General features: G+C 44.1%; 3 protein-coding genes across 37 annotated transcripts in view; all 3 read left to right on the top strand.

The window, feature by feature from the left end:
• Positions 1–8365, top strand: part of lrrfip1a (leucine rich repeat (in FLII) interacting protein 1a) — a 39750-nt gene extending 31385 nt beyond the window's left edge. For 32 of the 35 annotated variants that reach the window (XM_060035516.1, XM_060035512.1, XM_060035507.1 and 29 more), the window contains one exon: positions 1033–4693. In XM_060035516.1, the coding sequence (XP_059891499.1) occupies positions 1033–4238 (3206 nt within the window). In that variant the 3' untranslated portion in view covers positions 4239–4693. Of the gene's footprint in view, positions 1–1032; positions 4694–5222; positions 5273–5511; positions 5636–6047; positions 6128–6587; positions 6693–7048 lie in introns of those variants that run through there. The other 3 variants (XM_060035533.1, XM_060035532.1, XM_060035534.1) reach the window with 1 other exon arrangement.
• Positions 8366–9134: 769 nt separating this feature from the next.
• maip1 (matrix AAA peptidase interacting protein 1) lies at positions 9135–12576 on the top strand. Its single transcript, XM_060076629.1, has 5 exons — positions 9135–9484; positions 10188–10259; positions 10650–10776; positions 10889–11039; positions 11790–12576. The coding sequence occupies exons 1-5, from the start codon at positions 9179–9181 to the stop codon at positions 11866–11868; spliced, it is 735 nt and encodes a 244-aa protein (XP_059932612.1). The 5' UTR covers positions 9135–9178; the 3' UTR covers positions 11869–12576.
• Positions 12577–12797: 221 nt separating this feature from the next.
• The window catches only part of pgap1 (post-GPI attachment to proteins inositol deacylase 1), a 29027-nt gene continuing 21831 nt past the window's right edge, over positions 12798–19993 (top strand). The window contains exons 1-4 of the mRNA XM_060076627.1: positions 12798–13122; positions 14777–14930; positions 16511–16686; positions 19263–19434. Of these exons, the coding sequence (XP_059932610.1) occupies positions 12997–13122; positions 14777–14930; positions 16511–16686; positions 19263–19434 (628 nt within the window). The 5' untranslated portion in view covers positions 12798–12996. The remainder of the gene's footprint in view (positions 13123–14776; positions 14931–16510; positions 16687–19262; positions 19435–19993) is intronic.

Below are 19993 nucleotides of genomic sequence, written 5' to 3'. Positions count from 1 at the left end.
TCCACGCAGCCGCCTGATGTGGAGCCTGCTCTGCAAACACAATGAAGGACCACTTCCAAATCTGCTTCAAAGTAGTCTTCACGCGACCAGCAGAGAGGAGAATTCTGAGAGTGGAGCTCACTCCAACCCTTGTTTTTATCAATAAGCCAACCCAAATAGATAGATAAATAACATAATTTTTGGCCCCTGAGCACATTTTAGCAATGGATATATTCATTTTGGAAGGAGCCCTTCATAGTGACTCAGAGTAAATGCATCTTTAAAGTTTGATATGGTGCTGATTTGTGCTTGACATCTTGGCTTGGAATCTTCATTTCTCAAATTGAGCATGAGGCTTATGCTACTTGTATAGGTAACCAATAAACACCATTTCACTGCTTTTGACCCACATTTAACTCACATTCAGGCTATTGTTCAACACACTTAGGTAACTGGGTATAGTGCATCGTTATGGTGTTCAAAATGCTTTCAAATATAAACACTTTTAAACAAACACTTTTTTCATCGCTTTTAATGTCAAAAGATTCTCTTGTGTTTGAAGAAAGCTCCTGGCTTATATATCAGCTCAATGTTGGTTTTGTTAACTAATACTCATGATGAATAGCTTTGTGAAGTAGCCTAGTCCTTACATCTTTCTACCCTTTCTGGGCTTTGACTTGGCCTTTGTTTCAGCTGTTCCTCTTTCTATTTCCTTCTTTGAAATCCTCAAACAGATGATCAGACATAAAACACAACAAACAGCTTATAGTCTTCATCATGTGAAACATGAGATTCTTCTCCACCTTGTGACAGCATCGGGAATCAAGGGCTTGATTTGGGTGATCTTATTTCCTATTGTCCTTTCTTCTGTCTTTTTTGGTGTGCTACTCTCCCTCTTCACTTTGCCTCCTTTTTTTTTCTCTGTTGCTGAAATCCGACTGCTCTGTTCTCCCTTGAATTCTGCACTTGATGCTGGCCGAGGCATAAACATTATTTATTCTGACTCAACATGATTTGGTGTTGCATCACCATATGCTCTTCACAATCTCCCAGGCAGCGCACTGGAGTCTGAGTTGAGGACTAAACAAGATGAAGAGGTGGATTCAGAAGAACCGCAAGATCGACAAAAACTTGAGGAAGCAGGAGACCGCTGTTTGACCTCTGCTGAAGCCCCTAGTCTTGCTAGTGTTTCCTCCACAGAGACTTCTAGAGACCCCGACTCCACGTGCTGGCCCAAAGTGGAGGACCGTCCAGGAGAAAGTGCCCCTTGCCCAGAGTTAGATTTAGAAAGTGCCAGTGTAATCAGAAATATACAAACTAGTGCTACAGAGATGAAGGGGGTCATAACAGAACAGGAGGAGATGGTTGAAGAAGGTGCATTGAGCCATCGTTTAGATTTAATCACAAACATCGTTAATAAAGAGGATTGCAGCGCAGAGTTGAATGGGGTCATATCAGCGCAGGGTGCTGAGCTGGCTGTGAGTGGGGCAGACACAGTGGAAGAGGCTTTGCTCCAGACAAGTACAGAAGGCATGGAAAACAACCAAATGATAACCAATCTTTCTGAAACCATTGTGGCTGAGGTCATGAGGGCCATTTTAGAAACTCCCAGTAAGGATTTGCATGAAGACCAAGCAACTACCAGGGATAATATCCAATCGCAAAGGAGCAAAGAGGGCCAATCACCACAGAAAGATGGAAATGAAGTGAACCACATCAAAGAGTCCGTCGGACCAATCGCCATGTCCCCTGATGAGTCATGCCCAGTCGGACCAATCACCGCGTCCCCTGTTGAGTCATCCACCATCGGACCAATCAGCATGTCCCCTGACGAGTCATCCACAATAGGACCAATCAGCATGCCCCCTGATGAGTCATCCACCATCGGACCAATCACCGCGTCCCCTGATGAGTCATCCACCATCGGACCAATCGCCATGTCTCCTGATGAGTCATGCCCGGTCAGACCAATCGCCATGTCTCCTGATGAGTCATGCCCGGTCGGAACAGTCGCCATGTCTCAATCTGAGCCTGGGAACATTGAGGACATTGAGAATGAGGAATTAGAGAATGAGGAACTGTCCAACAAACTGCAGACCAAGGGAGCCGGAGGCAAGAAGAAGAAAAAGAAGAGGAAAGGCAAAAAGAAGAAAGCAGGACTTCAGGAGGAGGAGAAGAAGCAAAGTGAGGAGGATGTAAATGAAGGAACCACACCAGAGAATGAGAAAGAAAACAACAAAAAAAAGTTGAGTAGAAAAGATGATGGATCTGAGATTCTCAGTTCCAGCCCTCTCCAAGTCCTTAAAGGATCTCAAATGGATCCACCACAGGAGAACCAAGATACAGATAGTGTTTTGGAACCTGGGATTGTGGTTGCTCAGGTGAGAAGCTCTGTTTCCAACGCAGAGTCCAATCTGGACGTGTCCGATCCTGACACTGTTCACCCACCCTGTTTAGCTAGTCCTAGTCAGGAGAGTGTGCTCCCAGAAAAGGCAGTTGCCTCACAATTCAAGCCAGAGGTTGCTGCTACTGCAGCAACAGATGAAACTGGTCCCGTAAATGAGTTTATCTCACATCATACAACTCCCAACCCTATAGAGAGCTTTGCAGCCCCAGATATGAACAACTATGGTAAGAAAACTGAATCAACCAGGTTTAATGTAGCCATTGATTCATTACATGCAGCAAATGAATCCCCACGTGAGGATGAGGTGGAACAGTCCAACACCAGCTCCCTTCCAGTGTGTCTGGAGAGCACATCCAGCCCTCAGGAGCCATTGGAGACAACTCTATCCACAGATCAGGTCACTTTAGGTAACGATGGGGGGGATGTGCATGTCAAGTGTGAGACACCTCTCGGAGATACTTTTCAGATAGAGGACTCAGGAGAGCAGAAGGCAGGGATGGAAGAGGAACAAACCTCCCCTTCTTGTCGTCTACTCGGGGCTGTGGCTCATTGTGATGAGCCAGAAATTGATGAGTTGGAAAACATGCTTAAAGTAGAGGGAACTTTAGTCCAAACTGACAACTCTGAAGGAATATCCGACAGTGTGTTAGCAGAGGAAACCTTCACTGAGATTACCAATGATATATCTAATCTTCCGAAAGAAGGAACCGTTTTGAATTCATCAGTGTTTGAGGATAATGTAGAAGGGACAAATCTTGCCGTCGTCATTTCTAGTGAAGCAGAAAGATTAATTGAGATCACAGATGGAGTTGCAAAGAGGATTTCCTCTCCTGATCAGAAACAACATGATTTAGGATTGGACATCTCAGAGGAGCTAGAACATGATTCTGGCCATGTTCCGAAATTAGATACGCCTTCATTTCCTATGGAAGGCCAGGAGAATGAAGTGAGTCAAATCGAGGAACTGAAGAACCAGTCAGAGGAATTAGCTGAGGTTCATTCAGTTCAGGATGAGAAACACAATGATAGAGCATCAGCAATCACAGAGGAGCCAGAACCTGAACCTGACCAGAGCCATGTTCAGGAGCTTGAGACGCCTTCAAATCCGGTTGAAGACCAGGAGAATAAAGAGCTGGAAACAGAATCACACCAAGTAATTCGACTGGACAGTGATTATCTTAATGATGAGGATGAAAATGATGAAGGACATTCATTTGACTTTGACGAAATGGATTTAGAGGCTTCGTTATCCGTTACTTTGACACCAACAAACAAGACACCTGAGAAAGTGACAAGGCTTATGCCACAAGATGCAAACAGTGATGTCTCTGAGCTTGGCCAATGCGAGGCCTTCCAGATGAGCGTCCAGAAGGGGTCGGAGCTGCGTCCTGAAGGGGAACCCCTGGAGACCCCCAAACAGACAGAGAAGGCTGAAGGCATTGCAGGGGGTCCATTAGGTCACAAAGATTCCACTTCATCTCAAGAACCTCAAACCACAACAGGAGAACAAAATGAGTCCCAAACAGCAGAGGTGGAGATTGACCAGCTGCTGCGAAGCGTAGCGGAGGATGTGGGAGGAGTGCAGGAGCAGAGCCACACTTTAGTGGAGGAGGGAGTGGAGCAGCTTGGTGGTTCAGGAGACGTAGAGTTTCAGATGGGAAGAGAGGCTTTGGGTTCATCCATAGCTGGAGGACATGAAGTCGTCAAAGATGTGCTGCTTGGCGTTGGGAGTGCAGAGGGTCAGGTTAGCAGGCAAACAGACCCATGTCCCCCAAAGATAGAGTCTAAAAACAGCCAGAAAGCAAAGGGAAAGGGCAAGGGGAAGGCCAAAGAGGACTGTAAGATGTCTTAGTTTTTGTAGTTGTTTACAAAACTTGTATACAAAGTATCTTGTCACTTTCCACCATTCAATAGTGAACACAAAAGGGACCAAAAAACAGAGGAATTTACAGGAATATTATTCAAAGATGTAGTTACATTTGAGACTTTGAATGTATTCAAGAACATGCTATTTATTCAGATATGCATCCACCGACTAGCAGTCTAAAATCGTTTATTTTCTTGCACTATGTTGTTTTTCTGTATTAGTTGTAGAACTTCACTGAAATGAGATACCTTTTGTTTAGTCACTTGCCTCATGCCTTACATGACGATTCAAGGCACATGCCTTGGTAAAAGTCATTCATAGATATTTCATAACTATTAAGATAATGCTTTCAGTGTTTTTTGGTCTGTTGCCTAACTGTTACTTTTGAGCAAATTAACTGTCAAACCAATTTCAGCCTTTCAATAAAAAAGTTTTTTGTATCCAATGGTCCTAAAAGTGAAAGCTCTTGTTAAGTATATATCAACACATCTTAGAATCGCTTCAAGTCAGTGTCTAATTAGTCTCTTTTAATATCGACACATGTAGACTTTAAAATAATCTGCCCAACAGTAGCTTTTTTCGTTAGCTTCGAGGCGTGTTAGTGCTGTTCATCCAACGGCCCCCACAGTGCCTGCATGTTCCCCCTCACGCCGCTCCCTATCACTCCCATTGGACGGCTGCATTGTGCTGCATGCCTCATGTGACCTTAAGCACCTCCCAGCCTGACCCACTCCCCCCTCCTCCATCCCTTTGGCTCCACCCTGGTACGTTCTTTATTTTATATCTAATTTACTTACAATTTTTTCTTAGGGCAGTGCTGCTAATATATTTAACTTTTTTTGTTATGCATGCCCGTCATGACTTCTGATTATCGACTAAATGAATATTAGTAAACCAAGGAATGTATTTTACAACGGGTCGATCGAGTTTAAGCCAGCGTTCTCATGGCCTTTCTGGTTTTCCTTTTAGAGATCCGTTTGAGGAAACTAGTGGACGAGCGGGAGAAGATGATTGACCAGGTACAGACAAAGATCACCCACAGCGTACCAGGGGGATAGGCCCTTTGTAGGGGATATGTATGTGGCATATCAACTGAATGTGGAGCAGGGCTCGGGCGTCATTCTGTGATCGTTGTCTCAGAGGGTGAAAGCAGCTGAGATGATGTTCCGTTCATCTGATGGATTGGGTTGGTGTGGGAAGTTGTGTTGGTCCTCACTCACCAACATTCCCCCACTCACGTTGGCGGTGCCTCCAACAGGTGAAGAAGCTGAAGGCTCAGTTGGAACAGAAGACCGCTCAGAAGAACGGGACAGAGAGCAGTTTAAGCACCGATGGAGACATCCTGGAGAACGGCACCGATCCAAACCTGCTAGAACAGCAACGTAAGTTATACGGTTAGCCCAGGTAAGGGACTAGAGTCTTACCCATAGAAGTCAGAGCAATGTTATCATTTGAGATGCTACTGGCAGGAAGCATCTCAAATGATAACATTGCTCTGACTGCTATGGGCAACAAAATCTGAAAGGAAAGTATAGTGGCCTGGGTGTCGACCCCCCCCTCTAGCCAATAGGTCCTGGGTTAATGCCCCAATGTCTGTGGTCTAAGATGTTCTAATCAGTATCATTTCTTTCATCTTTAATGACCTGTACAGAATACACTCTAAGCTGTGGATACAAGCATTACCGAGGTTATTTGGATAGTAACAGTAGCAGTATAATGCGACAGGATGCAGAAGAATGTATTCTATACAACATGCAGGATATGGTTCAATTGGTTTATTGTGAACGTTTGCAGGCGATGCCTCGCGGCAGGTCAACGACCTGAAGTTCAAACTGGTGAAGGCGGAGCAAGAGGTCACGGCGTTGGAGCAGAACGTATGTAGTAGGAGACGCCTCCCATCCCTCCCCCCGCTCAGTGGATTCCCCTAGGAGAGCCACTGCATCAGATCAGTGCACCCCCACCTTTTGGCATCTCACCCCTTTTAGATTGTACGCATAAATACATTTCTGTTTTGTTTGTTAACGCCATTAAATAGGGGTAGCTGATGAGGCTACACCCTAATACATTCAGCGTGCCTGAACCAAAAATACGTCTTCATCTCTTAAACTTTAAAGCTCCACATGGACAGTGACCAAAATGCGCATTCCACAGCAATACTTATAGTATAAAGTATAAATGCCATGGCCGTGCATGGGCTGGTCGCGCAGCGTCCCAGAGACCCCTCTGAGGGCAACCCCTGTGAAACAAGCAGGATCTGACCTCAGGTTAATATTAGATCAGGTTGGAGTATTCTCACAGGAACACCCGGCTGACGGTGCGATCTGTGTTCTGCAGGTCACCAGGATGGAAGGCCAGGTGACCCGCTACAAATCTGCCTCAGAGAACGCAGAGAAGGTGGAAGACGAGCTGAAGGCGGAGAAGCGCAGGCTGCAGAGAGAGGTATGTCCGCTGAATGATAACAACTCCATGCCAATGTTCTAATGCTCCTGGGACTTTCATTAAGACTTGAATCTGAAGACCAGAGGACAGGGATTAGGACGAAACTGTTCCATCATACCCTCCCACCTTTTGTTTTCCATATTTTCAAAGATGTTTTTTGGCTAACGGTACAGTAAATGAAAAGTATATGTCCTTTTGATCGGAAGTTGTGAAAGGGAACAGCCAGGGACTTCCAGAAAAGTCCCTGGTAACAGGTATTATGACTGTAGAGTTACTTCAGCAGAGTTCATAATATCAGCGGTCTGACACAATATTAACTAATGGTTATATATCCTTCTCTCTGCGGCCGGTTTCAGCTGCGGTCAGCTCTGGACAAGGTGGATGAACTTGAATCCAACAACAGCCATCTCTCCAAGAGATTGGAGAAGATGAAGTCCATCCGCGGCACGGCACAGACTCCGTAGCAACCTCGCATAGCGACCGCTGCCGGCTGCTCACCAGTGGCGGCTAGCTGTCCCCAACACCTGAATCACCCCTCCCTTCCTTCAGCTTCTTAGCCACCTTAGCAGGAACCCAGAAACTTGAAAAATATAAAAAAGGAGAGAAATAGTGACGCCTTTAGTCATACACACAACACACAACCCACACTGGTGACTATGTGCCATTTCTTCCTGTTTTTGTTGAACCCCAACAAAAAAGTTCAGAGTGGATCTTTGTGTGTTTGAGGTCAGAGTGGATGTGTGTGTTTGAGGTCAGAGTGGATGTGTGTGTTTGAGGTCAGAGTGGATGTATGTGTTTGATTAGGTCAAGGGGTGGATGCGTTTGTGTCCTATTCTGAGTCGTTAATGAATCATTAGTGATGACAGTGACGGGCTTCATTAATGGATTGACTGGATCATCAGGAGGATTGCTTCTTTATGTCTCTAGGTCTAAAACCCTTTGGGCTCCTCTAGTGTAGGAGGGCTTCAAACTATTGGCACTGGTTTCTGGAAGGATGAGCTGTTAAATATGGACACCAGAATCTGCCTTGTTCTTATCAAGTTAAATGGGCCGGAATGCTTGACCGTTTAAAATAAGACATTCATGCTTAATATAGTTGAGAATGAACATTTGAAAAATAAATAGTATCTACAAACCCAAGGACTGCTGTTGTTGCTGCGTCCAGGACTGTTGGTCTACACTGTGGAGGCGTCACCCAGGGATAAAGAGCACATTTGTGTGGGGGGGTATTTTTTTCAGTCTGTTTTTCCTTGTTAATGTGTAATGCCAAAGAGCAAAAACAATATATCTACAGTATTTAAAACGTATGGCTCTGTAAAGTCAGTCCCAGGATAAGTTGTACCATTTTTCTTCCCCCTTTTCTATGAAAAAGGGTTCAGTCACGATTATCATCAGCATATCACAATCAGTTTTACTCTCATGAGCCTGTATCAGCACTCTTTTTGTTTTATTTACATACTAGTTCCATACAGGGCAATCGATTATTTAAAAATTATGTGGGGTTCCACACCCGGAGAAGAAAGCGATGAGGGGGGGGGGGGGGGGTCTTAGTGGTGGAACAACCCCGCTGACACTGGGACGACGCTGCTTCACTGTTTACAAAGCTTTAAGATGTTTGTAAGAAAATTAAAAAAAAAAAAATGCAATCTTTGTGCAATAAAATGTCAATATTATATTGTGTGTGTGGGGGTGGTATTATTTATTTGGAAAAAGACAGATAAAGTCGGCTCCATTTATCTTCTCATTTTATCTGGTGATATCCTGGTTGGATAACCATCACACAGATATAAGAGAAGTATGAGGTGAGCCGAATGCCACTTATGATTTTTCTTTCCAAAAAGCATGTCTCCAGGTTCAAGCACACTCAAATGTGTTATCTTAGGTAATAACTCTCTTCCACCAAAAAATACATCATGAATTCAGTGCATATAGTGTGTATGGCGTTCGTGTTACACAATACACGAAATGAATGTAACAAACCCTTCGCTACTGGTTTATATCGAGCCGGTTCCGTGTTTGTGGGTCTGCAAAGCAATTCGGTGTTTCGCGAGACCCGAGACTCCCGCGAGAGTGGGCGGCGGGTCGCCTCCGGCAGAAACTTGCGTATTCATTTTTCCGCCAAGATACGCTAGGGGGAGTCTAAACAGCGACCAATCGACCCATACTGTGTTATAGAACCATCACAATGACTCTTAACCTGTTATATTAAGGTAAATTAAGCCAAAAAAGTTGCATAGTTCCCCTTTAATGGTATTTAGGGCTTTATTCATTCCGTTTATTTTGAAATGTGTGGAATAACAAAATCACCTCCGCTGTTCGGAGACGGGTTCACACGTCGTCAGTGAATCCTCGCATGTGTCCAAGCCTAACAATTTTTCTATTGTGTATTTGTACAATTATAAGTAATAAAGGTAATTTTGATTCTGATGGGTTTCCAGTCGGACGATAATACCGGACGGACCGAACGATGCAAACGGGGAACAAAGATGGCGCTGCCCTTATTAAGAAGAGGCTACTGTTGTAGATTACCTTCATTACTCAAGATCACCAGTCATCCAAAACCCGAGCGTCTGTTTCTGACCCGACCTGGTAACACGCAGCTGTCCCTCGTCGGAGCGGTGTCCTCGCCCCGCTGCTACAGCTCAGATGGTCCCAGACCCCACCAGAAGGTGATGGTCCTGGGGATCCCAAACCCCCTCATCTGGGTCCGGACCCGGTTCTATTACCTCCTGATCAGGGCATACTTTGACAAGGAGTTCAGGATCGAGGAGTTCACCGAGGGGGCCAAACAGGTGTGTTTAAATGGTAGAAAGTGTATATGGACTGCATTTCTGCAGCGCTTTTCTAACCAGTGGCTACTCAAAGCGCTTCACAATATTGCCTAACATTCACCCATTCATACAAACATTCGCACACCACCTGCCAGTCAGGGTGAGGTGTGTTGCTCAGGGACAGCTCGATAGCACTCAGCTAGAAGGAGACGGGATCGAACCAGCACTTGGTGACTTTTGGTGACCAGCCAACCTCCTGAGCCACATACCCACTACTGTAGTGATGAGTTAGAACAGCGACGTTTGTTGTCACCAGCAGGCGATAATGATAATATATCATCTACTTTTCTTTACTGTTTCATGCATATACTGTTATTGTATAATAAACATAAGTATAAATATGTTCTTCAGTTTTATTGTATGAATAAGACTAATGTTTTTATTATTCGACTGTACTGTTGTTGAAACCTGAATTTCCCGTGCGTGATCAATTAACTATTATAATAATAATAATACGTTATATTTATAACACACTTTACATCAACTTAATGACCTCAAAGTGCTACAATGCACTTTAAAAGAAAGAAATACAACATAAATGACTGACTAGATTTAAAAGAAAAAGAACAGAAAACTGAATCATTTAAAATAGCAGTTTAGCCAAAGGCTTTATTATGTTTCGGATCTTAATTGTATTCATGAAATTCCCTTTCGGATGATGCAGGCGTTTGCCCACGTGTCCAGACTGCTGTCCGAGTGTCAGTTTGATGCCTTGGAAGGCCTGGTAGCACAGGATGTAAGTAGAGAGCCACCCAGATCCTAATGACCACACTTCTTTAAACCTCAATGTATCTTTCCCTCTGTTTGCTGTAACAACTTTTATATCGTATGTTTATAACCACATACTACTGTAGTATAGTCAATGGCAATGCTATTGGTGGGAGATGACTGTAGAAAGGTGTTCTCATTATAAAGATAAAACAGCCAGATTGGACAGAGGGAGCCCTCTAACTACAAAATATGTTTATTTCCGTTTGTTTGTCACAGTTTTCCTTTCCTTTCAACCACAAATAGTACATTGTAGGTTTATTTGTTTTACTCTTTCCACCAACAAAAAAAGGCTGTTGGTTCTCCAAAACATACCCTTTCACTGCTGACTCTGTTGTTTCTTCTTTATTTGTTTCAGTTGGTCGCAAAGCTGGAGGAAAAATGCAACCTTCTCCAAGAGAGTCACAAGCAGGCTCTGTTGGCGAGCCCTGACAACATCATGTATACAACACCTAGCGATGTGGGCATTTACTATGACGATGATGGTAGGCATCAACAACAAATTTCTCAGCAATTAAAAAGTAATGAGCAGCAATTAGTGTCTTCTAATAACATGGGTCTTTTTTGGTATTTATAATCAACACCATGGTTTTCCAGGGAGAAAATTTGTCAGCATTCTCATGCGCTTTTGGTATCTGACGAGTGCCCGGCTTCCGGATGACCCCATGGAGGGGTCGCGCATCTTCAAAATGGCCCTTGGTACCGAGGGGCAGTCGGAGAGTAAACGACTGTTAACAGCTAACTACGAGTGAGTGTTTATCTTCACCATAAGAAATGGACAATCCTGTCATTCTTAGATATTGCACAAAGTAAGAGTAGTCCTAAACTAGAATTCACACATCCCCGTAGAAGTTGAAATGATTGAAGCAAAGTTATTAAAGTATATGCTTCCGTTGATTTAAAGTTGCATTGGCTGGGGTTATCAAACTGAAACTTTTGTGGAAATAAGGATTTGACGAAGACGGAATTCATAGTCTATAGCCTATCTACTGTCGCAGCAGAGTCTTTCTAATCATCGTTCCATTAAAAATGTCACCATAGGCTATCGCCAACAAACCAGAACCTAAACCTCTAAACCTCCACACTGGTCAAAACAGGAGACTAAACTAAAATGTTTGGCATTACCCATGTCCTTTCCCAGATCTAATTTGTGGATGAAATTGTTGATACAACTCTTAGCAAATTGGAATGATTTGAAAAGCCTAGGCTAAATAATTATACAATTGTTTAGAATTCTGTATTATATTATTCTAAAATGATTTTGATTATCTACTATAATATAGTAATATGATTAATATGTTCTGTGGGTTAGCACTGGCTTTAGAAACCTGGCTGTACCCGTTTTAGCAGAATTTGTCCATCTATCTATCTCCCTAAAACATCCTGATGGGTGCATCCCTACTAAGAATGACAGGATCAAATGAAGCAACGTATCCCATGGCCATTAAAACAATAGTCTTTTCCTTCCACTGCATCATGATGTAACATGTCTGGTTAGGTTTCAGAGGGAGTTCACCAAGGGTGTGGCCCCAGACTGGACTATCACCAGGATAGAACACTCCAAACTGTTGGACTGAGAACACGGCGCTTCGGGGTCTCAGGTCGTCACAGCGACAGAGAACCAGCTCCCTCCTGGTACCGGTTCATCAACCGGAATACAAGGAGTGTCTTTTGGGCGTCAGATCTCCATGTGGGCCATCCAGAGGGGATGGCTGTAGACATCAGGCCAACTTCTGGGTGTTTTGACAGACTTTGATTTATACAGTATGGACTGTAGCAGTATCCGATTGTTCTACAGTGGTGACCAGAGATGTAATCATCAATTTATTATATAGTCTTTCCTAATGGGGGGCTCATGGTGGTCCTCACCAGGGTATGTCCTGCAGATCCATCACTATGAGAAGGAGAAGTATGGGTCTCCACCTGAGAGTTTGTTGTTGTGTGATATATGCAGATTAAATAACATGTTTGTCAAAATAAATCACCCATTTAAGGACCCACCCTTCATGTTCTTAGTGTAAAACCACTCCCCTCATTAATACTTGCATATCTTGTCAGATCTCCCTTCATCCTGTGTATGTGAAGATGGTGAATACACTTATGTATTATCCCTAATTCTATTGAAAAATCAGTAGCGTCTTATTTTTTTCATATACAATATCTTGAAAGTTTTGTAACAACTGCAATCGTTTAATTAAGGTATATGATAATGCATTTTTAATTTCCTCCCGGGCAGCAGAAGAAAGATGCTTTATTAAATTAAACCGAACTTAAATGGCTAATAACCAGTTGTCTTCTTCGAACATTACTATTATCGTAAAGATTAAACAAGCGATCATTGTGTTTTGACTGTAGTTATTCAATTGGAATTAATTTAATAGATGCATTGTTTTTATGAAGAAAATGGGACAGGATCTCATTCATCACCAGCCTCACCCTCTTCAATACATGATGACGTCACTCGCCGTCTATCGATGCCCTCCCATAGCGCTCTTCTATTAGTCCGCCGTCCTGGAGAGTTCTGCGCCCATTGGCCAGCTTATCCGCCCGCCCCCTTACGTTTTCATAGTGGGAGGTTTCTCGTGGTGAGCGTGTCTACTGTAGGGCTACAGTTGGTGATTGTCGCTGCCGGTGTCCACGGAAACGGGAGTAGTGCGATGGAAACGAAGCGTCTCACATCGCCGATCCTGAGTTCCGGTTGAAGGATGAGGTTCTCGGTGTTCTACGGGGCGGCTCTCGTGCTGCTGGTCGCGGGGCTTCGCGAGCTGCTGACGGGGTCCGAGGAGAACCGGTGCAGCATGACCTACATGTACGAGTATCCAGAATACAGGGTGAGTAAATGGTATACGGGGTTATATATAGCGCTTTTCTAACCAGTGGCCACTCATAGCGCTTTCATGCACACTTTCACACACCGACGGCGGTGTCAACCATGCAAGACGACAGCCAGCTCATGTCGATCAGGGAAACCTCTACACTCAGCTAGGAGGAGCCGGGATGGAACCAGCAACCTTCAGGTTACCAGACGACCCTACCTCCTGAGCCCCATGCTGCCCCTAGTAATTGGCCTTTTAAGGGATGATCGTTTCCTCGTTTGTCCTAAAGGTTGGTCTCGGATCAGGTTCCCGGTTGGTCTCCTCAGATCAGGGTCCCGGTTGGTCTCCTCAGATCAGGTTCCCGGTTGGTCTCCTCAGATCAGGGTCCTCGTTGGTCTCCTCGGATCAGGGTCCTCCTTGGTCTCCTGATAGTATTCTGGCACTCCGTGGGGTGAAGACCATCTGATCCGCCCTCCATCTAGTGATGATGAAGATAACACCCCCTCCCAGTACTACAACAGGGCTATTTTGGGCTCCCACAGCAGTTTTTTTTATATTATGGTGTTTACGTAGGCAAAGTGGGTCTTTTTTTAGGCATATAGCCCACTACACATCGATTTAATTCCACAAATGACAACTGAATTCAAAATATGACAGCAGACCCACACTTATGGAGTCATATCTCGCTGTCATCTCGAAATGGTGCCGCCCCCTTATCCCCCTTTCAATTAAACCTCAGAGACGCAGACATATATACGCAAGCGTAATGCAATGCAAGAAAATAAATTCTGCTCTTGTTTTTTCTGTTGCCCTGAATTATTAATTATCTCAGAATTCGGAGAAAGTTTTTATGGGGTAGAACAGCTGCTTTGTCTTCTGAAATAACGAGATTCCTCAACATCCCAAGAGATTCTCTCATTCACCGAAGAGCTCTATTTCATAGAAGCTAACCAGTCCTGCTAAGTTGAATCCAGTTTTATTTAGGTTGTGTGAGACATTGGGATATCGACCCCGTACTCAGTGTCTTTTGGAGGATTAGGCTGATTAGCAGCACCCAATGTAGTCCATCCAATGGAGAGCTTCTCTTGGGCTTTTGAGGTATCTCATTAATTCAGAAAAAGAGAACAGAATGTTTTTTAATACTTCTCTCAATTCTGAGATAATTATGTTGTTAATTCAGAACAGAATTTATTCTCTCAGGCGAATGCATAACCGTGTGTGTGTGTGTGTGCGCGTGCGTGCGTATTGATGTGATCTGTGTAGAAGTAGGACAAATGTTGAGGGGCAGACAAACATATGGACCTTTTTAAAAAGTTCACCAATAACACAATGTTATTCTTCTTAAGTGTCTCTGTAAGGAGGAGGAGCAGGGATCCTTAGGAACTCTATAGTCCTCCATGTTTACAGCATGAGTTATTTAAGGTTCAGATCAGGGAGAGAGCTACAGCTCTTTAACAACATTAGGGATGTGACAATACACATTGGAAGATGTTGCTTGATAACTCAGTCATGTATGGAGACGTTGGCCTGCGGTTTGGTTAGGTGTGAGTGGGTGGGACTAGGATGGTTTTGGGATTGTTGGTTTTTGGGTTGCTATTTATCTGTGTGTGTGTGTGTGTGTGTGTGTGTGTGTGTGCGTGTGCGTGCGTGCGTCCGTCCGTCCGTCCAGCGGGTCACCTTGCCGCGGCGTGTCTCCAGGCTGTACCCGGCCTACAGCCTCTACCTGTACGGCGAGGGCCTCTACGCCCAGGAGACACGGGCCCTCAAGCTGTCCGGGGCCCCTGTGCTCTTCCTGCCCGGGCACGCAGGAAGCTACAAGCAAGGTGAGAGCCTTCTAGGTCAGGGCCTGTACCGACCACTCAGAAACACTGGTCTCTTTCACCTTTCTTTTTTAAAGCACTTTTATTCTATAATTCATTTGATATATTTCTTTATTTAGATCATGATTTTGAGGAACAATACTCTTTTAACTGATTTGTTTTTTTTCAATGTAGAGTATTTTGATCTGAAATACATTATTATTTAAAGTAGTATGAATTTTTGACTATATTTAATCTGAATTACTAGAACTATAAACTAAAGCGTCATAAACGACCCTACTAAGTAGGAAGGCGAGTACTACTCCTACCTTTCTCAGGTGAGGCATGAAGGAATGCTGCCATTCTAGTCCGCAGTCACCTTTTGTCACTTCAAATGTTTGGCTCCCTTTGACATCCAGAATATACCAATTTACCTGAATAAAAACAAGCCCACATATATAAAATAACTATTAAAGTAACAATTAACATTATAACGGTTGAAGTGATGCATATATATGCATATAGTGATACAGATTCATATCTATTACTTGGTGTGTGTGTATGTGTGTTTGTTTAGGAGGTGTGTGCACGCCTGTGAGCATTTGGCCGATACATAGGTTTTGGAAAGGCCTATCTTTCTATGTTCTTATCTTTCACATTGTTTGGGCTCATACTTAGAACGTTGGTTAAAGGTTAAAACTGGTATTTTGGATACCAGTCTATATCGAGCTCAGGTACTGCATAGGGACAAAAGCAAAACCATCACAAGAGTTATTACCATAGTAACGTTGAATTTACAGGGCTATACAAGGACTCCTCAAACTATATGAATATGAACTTTAAAGTATACTTTTAATTCATTGATGATAACTGCTAATGGACTTGCATGTTTAAAATAGGAGAGGGAGAGGGAGGGAGAGATAGAAAGAGGGAGAGAGCGAGAGAGAGATTTTTCTGGCCCATTCACAGCCTTTGACTATTTCAGTTACAGATAAGCTCCTTTCTTCTCTATCTTCAGTAAATCGTATTTAGTCCAGAGTCGACCTGGGTCTTAACTCTCCTCCTGTGAACCTGCTGGGGTCAGGCAGATTTAGAGCGTAAGCAGCCGGCGTGAGAATCAAATGATTAAGAAGTCATCTGTTCGCTTTCTGGCAGACTTCCCTGTGACAGGCTTTAAGGAGGAATCAAATTAATCTGTTGGTTTATTATTTTATTACAAGCCATGAAGAAAACCAAAGCTTAAGGAGCTCTCTAACCTTTGGCCTTTTAAAGTTCAATGTTTTGGAGAGTGGTTTGCGATCAGGTCCATTGGAGACTAAAGGAAGGACACTTTGAAAGCAGCTCAGTGTTTTCCAAGGCTTGCATAATAATATTAAAAGCAGTGCCTTTTGATTAAGGTAAAAAAATAAGTTTCAATGAAAATAAGTAAGGTAAATAATGAAATTAGATATCAGTGCTAAAATAGAATCAAATGAATGTCTGTTGCTGGTCAACTCTCCTATATAAGGTAAAGACCTCTTCAGTATTCAACACCCTTCAACTGTATGGAGAGAACAAACAGCAGTAACCCTAACCCCCACACCTCCCCTGGTCCCCTGCTGCAGCTCGCTCCCTGGGCTCGGTGGCGCTGAGGAAGGCGGAGAGCCTGGATGGGGGGGTTCACCTCAACGTGTTCACCGTGGACTTCAACGAGGAGCTGGTGGCGCTGTACGGGGGCAGCCTGCGCAAGCAGACCCTCTTCCTGCATGAGTGCATCAAGGCCGTGCTGCGCCTCTACAAGGTCAGCACACAATGACAGCCCTGTAGACCACCACGATGCACCCCCGAGCAGGTGGACCGGTCCGTAAACCACCACCATACACCCCTTAGCAGGTGGACCGGTCCGTAGACCACCACGATGCACCCCTGAGCAGGTGGACCGGTCCGTAAAGCACAGTGGAACACCCCTGAGCAGGTGGACCGGTCCGTAAAGCACAGTGGAACACCCCTGAGCAGGTGGACCGGTCCGTAAAGCACAGTGGAACACCCCTGAGCAGGTGGACCGGTCTGTAAACAACCGTGAAACCCCCCTGAGCAGATGGACCGGTCTATAAACCACCATGAAACGCCCCATAGCGGATTGACCGGTCCACTCTGGGGGCATGTGGAAGAGATCTCTGCCCTTTAACTTCAGTGTCGTAAGGCCTTTTGAGGACGTACAAAATTAAACCATGATTCTATTTCACAATTTTATTCAACACCAAGTTCCAGGCAAAATCCAATGGAGCCTTTTCACAGAGTTGTGCGGACATGACAGACGGGTGCCGCCCAGAACACATATGGGCCTGCTCATTGAGTCCATTTTAAAGAATTATCGGTTGGGCCTCATGACAAAATCAAATTCCATGATTTAAACTATCGAAATACATCAATTAGGCTGTAATACTATTTATTATTTAACACAAGTACTAGAAATATCCAGTCTCATATGTCAAGTTTAATACGATCCATGTCCTATTCTGCTACTGACATACAAGCAACACAACCAGATATCTTGGATTCTCTGTCCCACAGATCTGCTTTCGAAAAAAATATGTTGTTCAGTGTTGGAGTAATGAAATACATGTACCGGCGTTACGTATTCCGAATACAAATGATAAGTAACTGTATTCCGTTAGTTACAATTTAAATAGTTGGTATTTAGAATACAGTTACATTGTTGAAATCAATGGATCACATGACGATACTTCTGTTTCACGAGTTTATTCGTGCTTTCACACCAACAGCATTTAGTGCGCACTAAGGAATAATCACCGAGAGGCCGGGCAATAAACAGTTTGATATGCCCGGCTCGTGGACGGCTTACCGCACGAGACGAAGTCGAGGGCGGTAACCTTCCGCGTGCCGGGCATATCAAACTGTTTATTGCCCTGCCTTGAGGTGATTATTCAGTTTATTCTACTTCGCGCCGGCCAACATAATAAAACTATTCAAATAGGCCTAGTTTAATAATTAGCCTTTTTCTTATTCGTATTGCATGCTTATTAAATGTATACTCTGTTTAAGTTAATCTCCCTCGAAAAGTAGTTCCCTTTAGAACTACGGTGAATAACGTTAGCTCAGCTGTAGGTAACTCGTTTCTATAGCAACCACACTAGGCTGGATCTGATCACTAGTTTAATAACGTAGTTGCTACATTCGTATCAAGTCAGTTTCAATGACGATCGATCAAACATGCACTCCTTGGTTTATTTTTACTATGGACCTCATGTTGGAAATGTATGTGATAGAAAACGATCCAAGCGGCGTATTGATCTACTGTGCTCAGTCAGCAGCAAGTAGAACCGACAAATCAGCGGGCAATATGCCGGATTAATGCACCCCTCCCAGCCAATCAGAATCGAGCATTCTTAAATGAAGTAGAATAAACGGGTTTGGTCCCTTGGTTCGGTATGTTTGCGTTGGTGTGAATGCAACCGCCTCACTTTGATGTGAACCAAATCAGCCGACCGAGACCTCCCTGAACAGCTGGTCACAGTTCGCTTCCAAACAAACCCTGGTACGGTTGCTTGAGATGTGAAAGCGAACGCACCTCGGCCCAATCCAGTTCTACAAAGCGCCTCTTTGGGCGTAACAGGCACCCGCTCAGCCGTGCGCATTATGGGAATATTGTTTGATTAGTAGCATATTTATCGGACCGTCGGGTGAAAATGAGTCGTGGCTCAATATGGAGTCAAGAGGAGACGGAATGTCTGTTGGATATTTGGACAGACACCCAAATAAAGCATATTATTATCTTTAGATAATAAAGTGCACTTTCAGGGAGACTTGGGCCTAACACATTCAGCCAATTTGAACAGAAGAACACACCACAATAGGCCTGTTTAGTAAGCAGGATTTGATGCCGCATTCCTACACTTATAATATGCAATTCAATGCGGAAGTAATCCAAGTATTCAGAATACAATATTGAGTGATGTAACGGAATACGTTACACTACATTTTTCGGCATGTATTCTGTATTCTGTCACTGGATACATTTTAAAAATATCCTCCCCAACACTGTTGTACATACATACATACATACATACATACATACATACATACATACATACATACATACATACATACATACATACATACATACAAACAAAGGAAATGGCATACATTTTGCTAACACAACACAGAGACTGGCAGCACGAGACGTCAAACAGGACCATAGAAATGTATAAATGGATTGAATAAGTTTCATTTTAGTTAAATGCATGCATGTTTCTCAACTGTATTATCCACCAGGTACTTTGTCTGTACTTCCACCAATGAATCCCTGGCTGGAGGTAAGCCCTGCCTTATAACGGCCCGCTCCCGTCTCCCCAGGGCCAGGAGCGGCCGCCGCGCTCGGTGGTCCTGGTGGGCCACTCCATGGGCGGAGTGGTGGCCCGCGCGCTCTTCACCCTGCCCCGCTTCAGCCCCCCGCTGGTCAGCCTCATCCTCACCCAGGCCTCCCCCCACCTGGCCCCAGTGCTGGCCCTGGACACACACCTGCTGGGTAGGGGGTCCACCGCTGTAACCACTTGATACCACGCGCACTTTAGGACTGCACTTTAAAAGACTTTGCAAGGTTCTTTGCAATGTCATGTTTTTTTTGTTGTTTTTTACCTTTAACAATGACCTAGATCAGTTAATTGCGCTTAAATGTAAATTCTTAAATGCAATTCTTTTTTTCTGTTTTATTGTCTTTTTTTAACATGTTATTTTTAGGTGTCACTTATCCTATTGTCGCATAACGTCACCTATTATTCGAATAACCATTGTGTTTTTTGTTGCTTTATTTCTGTAGTATCCTTAATCCCCCTCAGGGAGGATTTCAGTGTCTATCGTTCTGTCTGTCTGTCCGACTGTCTGTCGGTCACATGCTCACACGGGCCACAGTAGCCTGCCTGATTGACAGGCCGCTAGGTTGGCATGCAGACAGACAGATGGGTGGGTGGACATATGGAGAGGCTGTGTTGGTGGTGGAGGGAGGGCTGCACCTCCTCCTTAGGGATGCTTACAGTGGAACAGGGATTGAACCTCCCAGCATTGTGTTTAGACCAACTCATTCTTTG

This window comes from Gadus macrocephalus, chromosome 17, assembly GCF_031168955.1.
Source record: "Gadus macrocephalus chromosome 17, ASM3116895v1".
Classification (NCBI taxonomy): Eukaryota; Metazoa; Chordata; class Actinopteri; order Gadiformes; family Gadidae; genus Gadus; species Gadus macrocephalus.
Note: the sequence above shows the minus strand (reverse complement) of the source record. Positions and strands in the feature narration are given on the sequence as shown.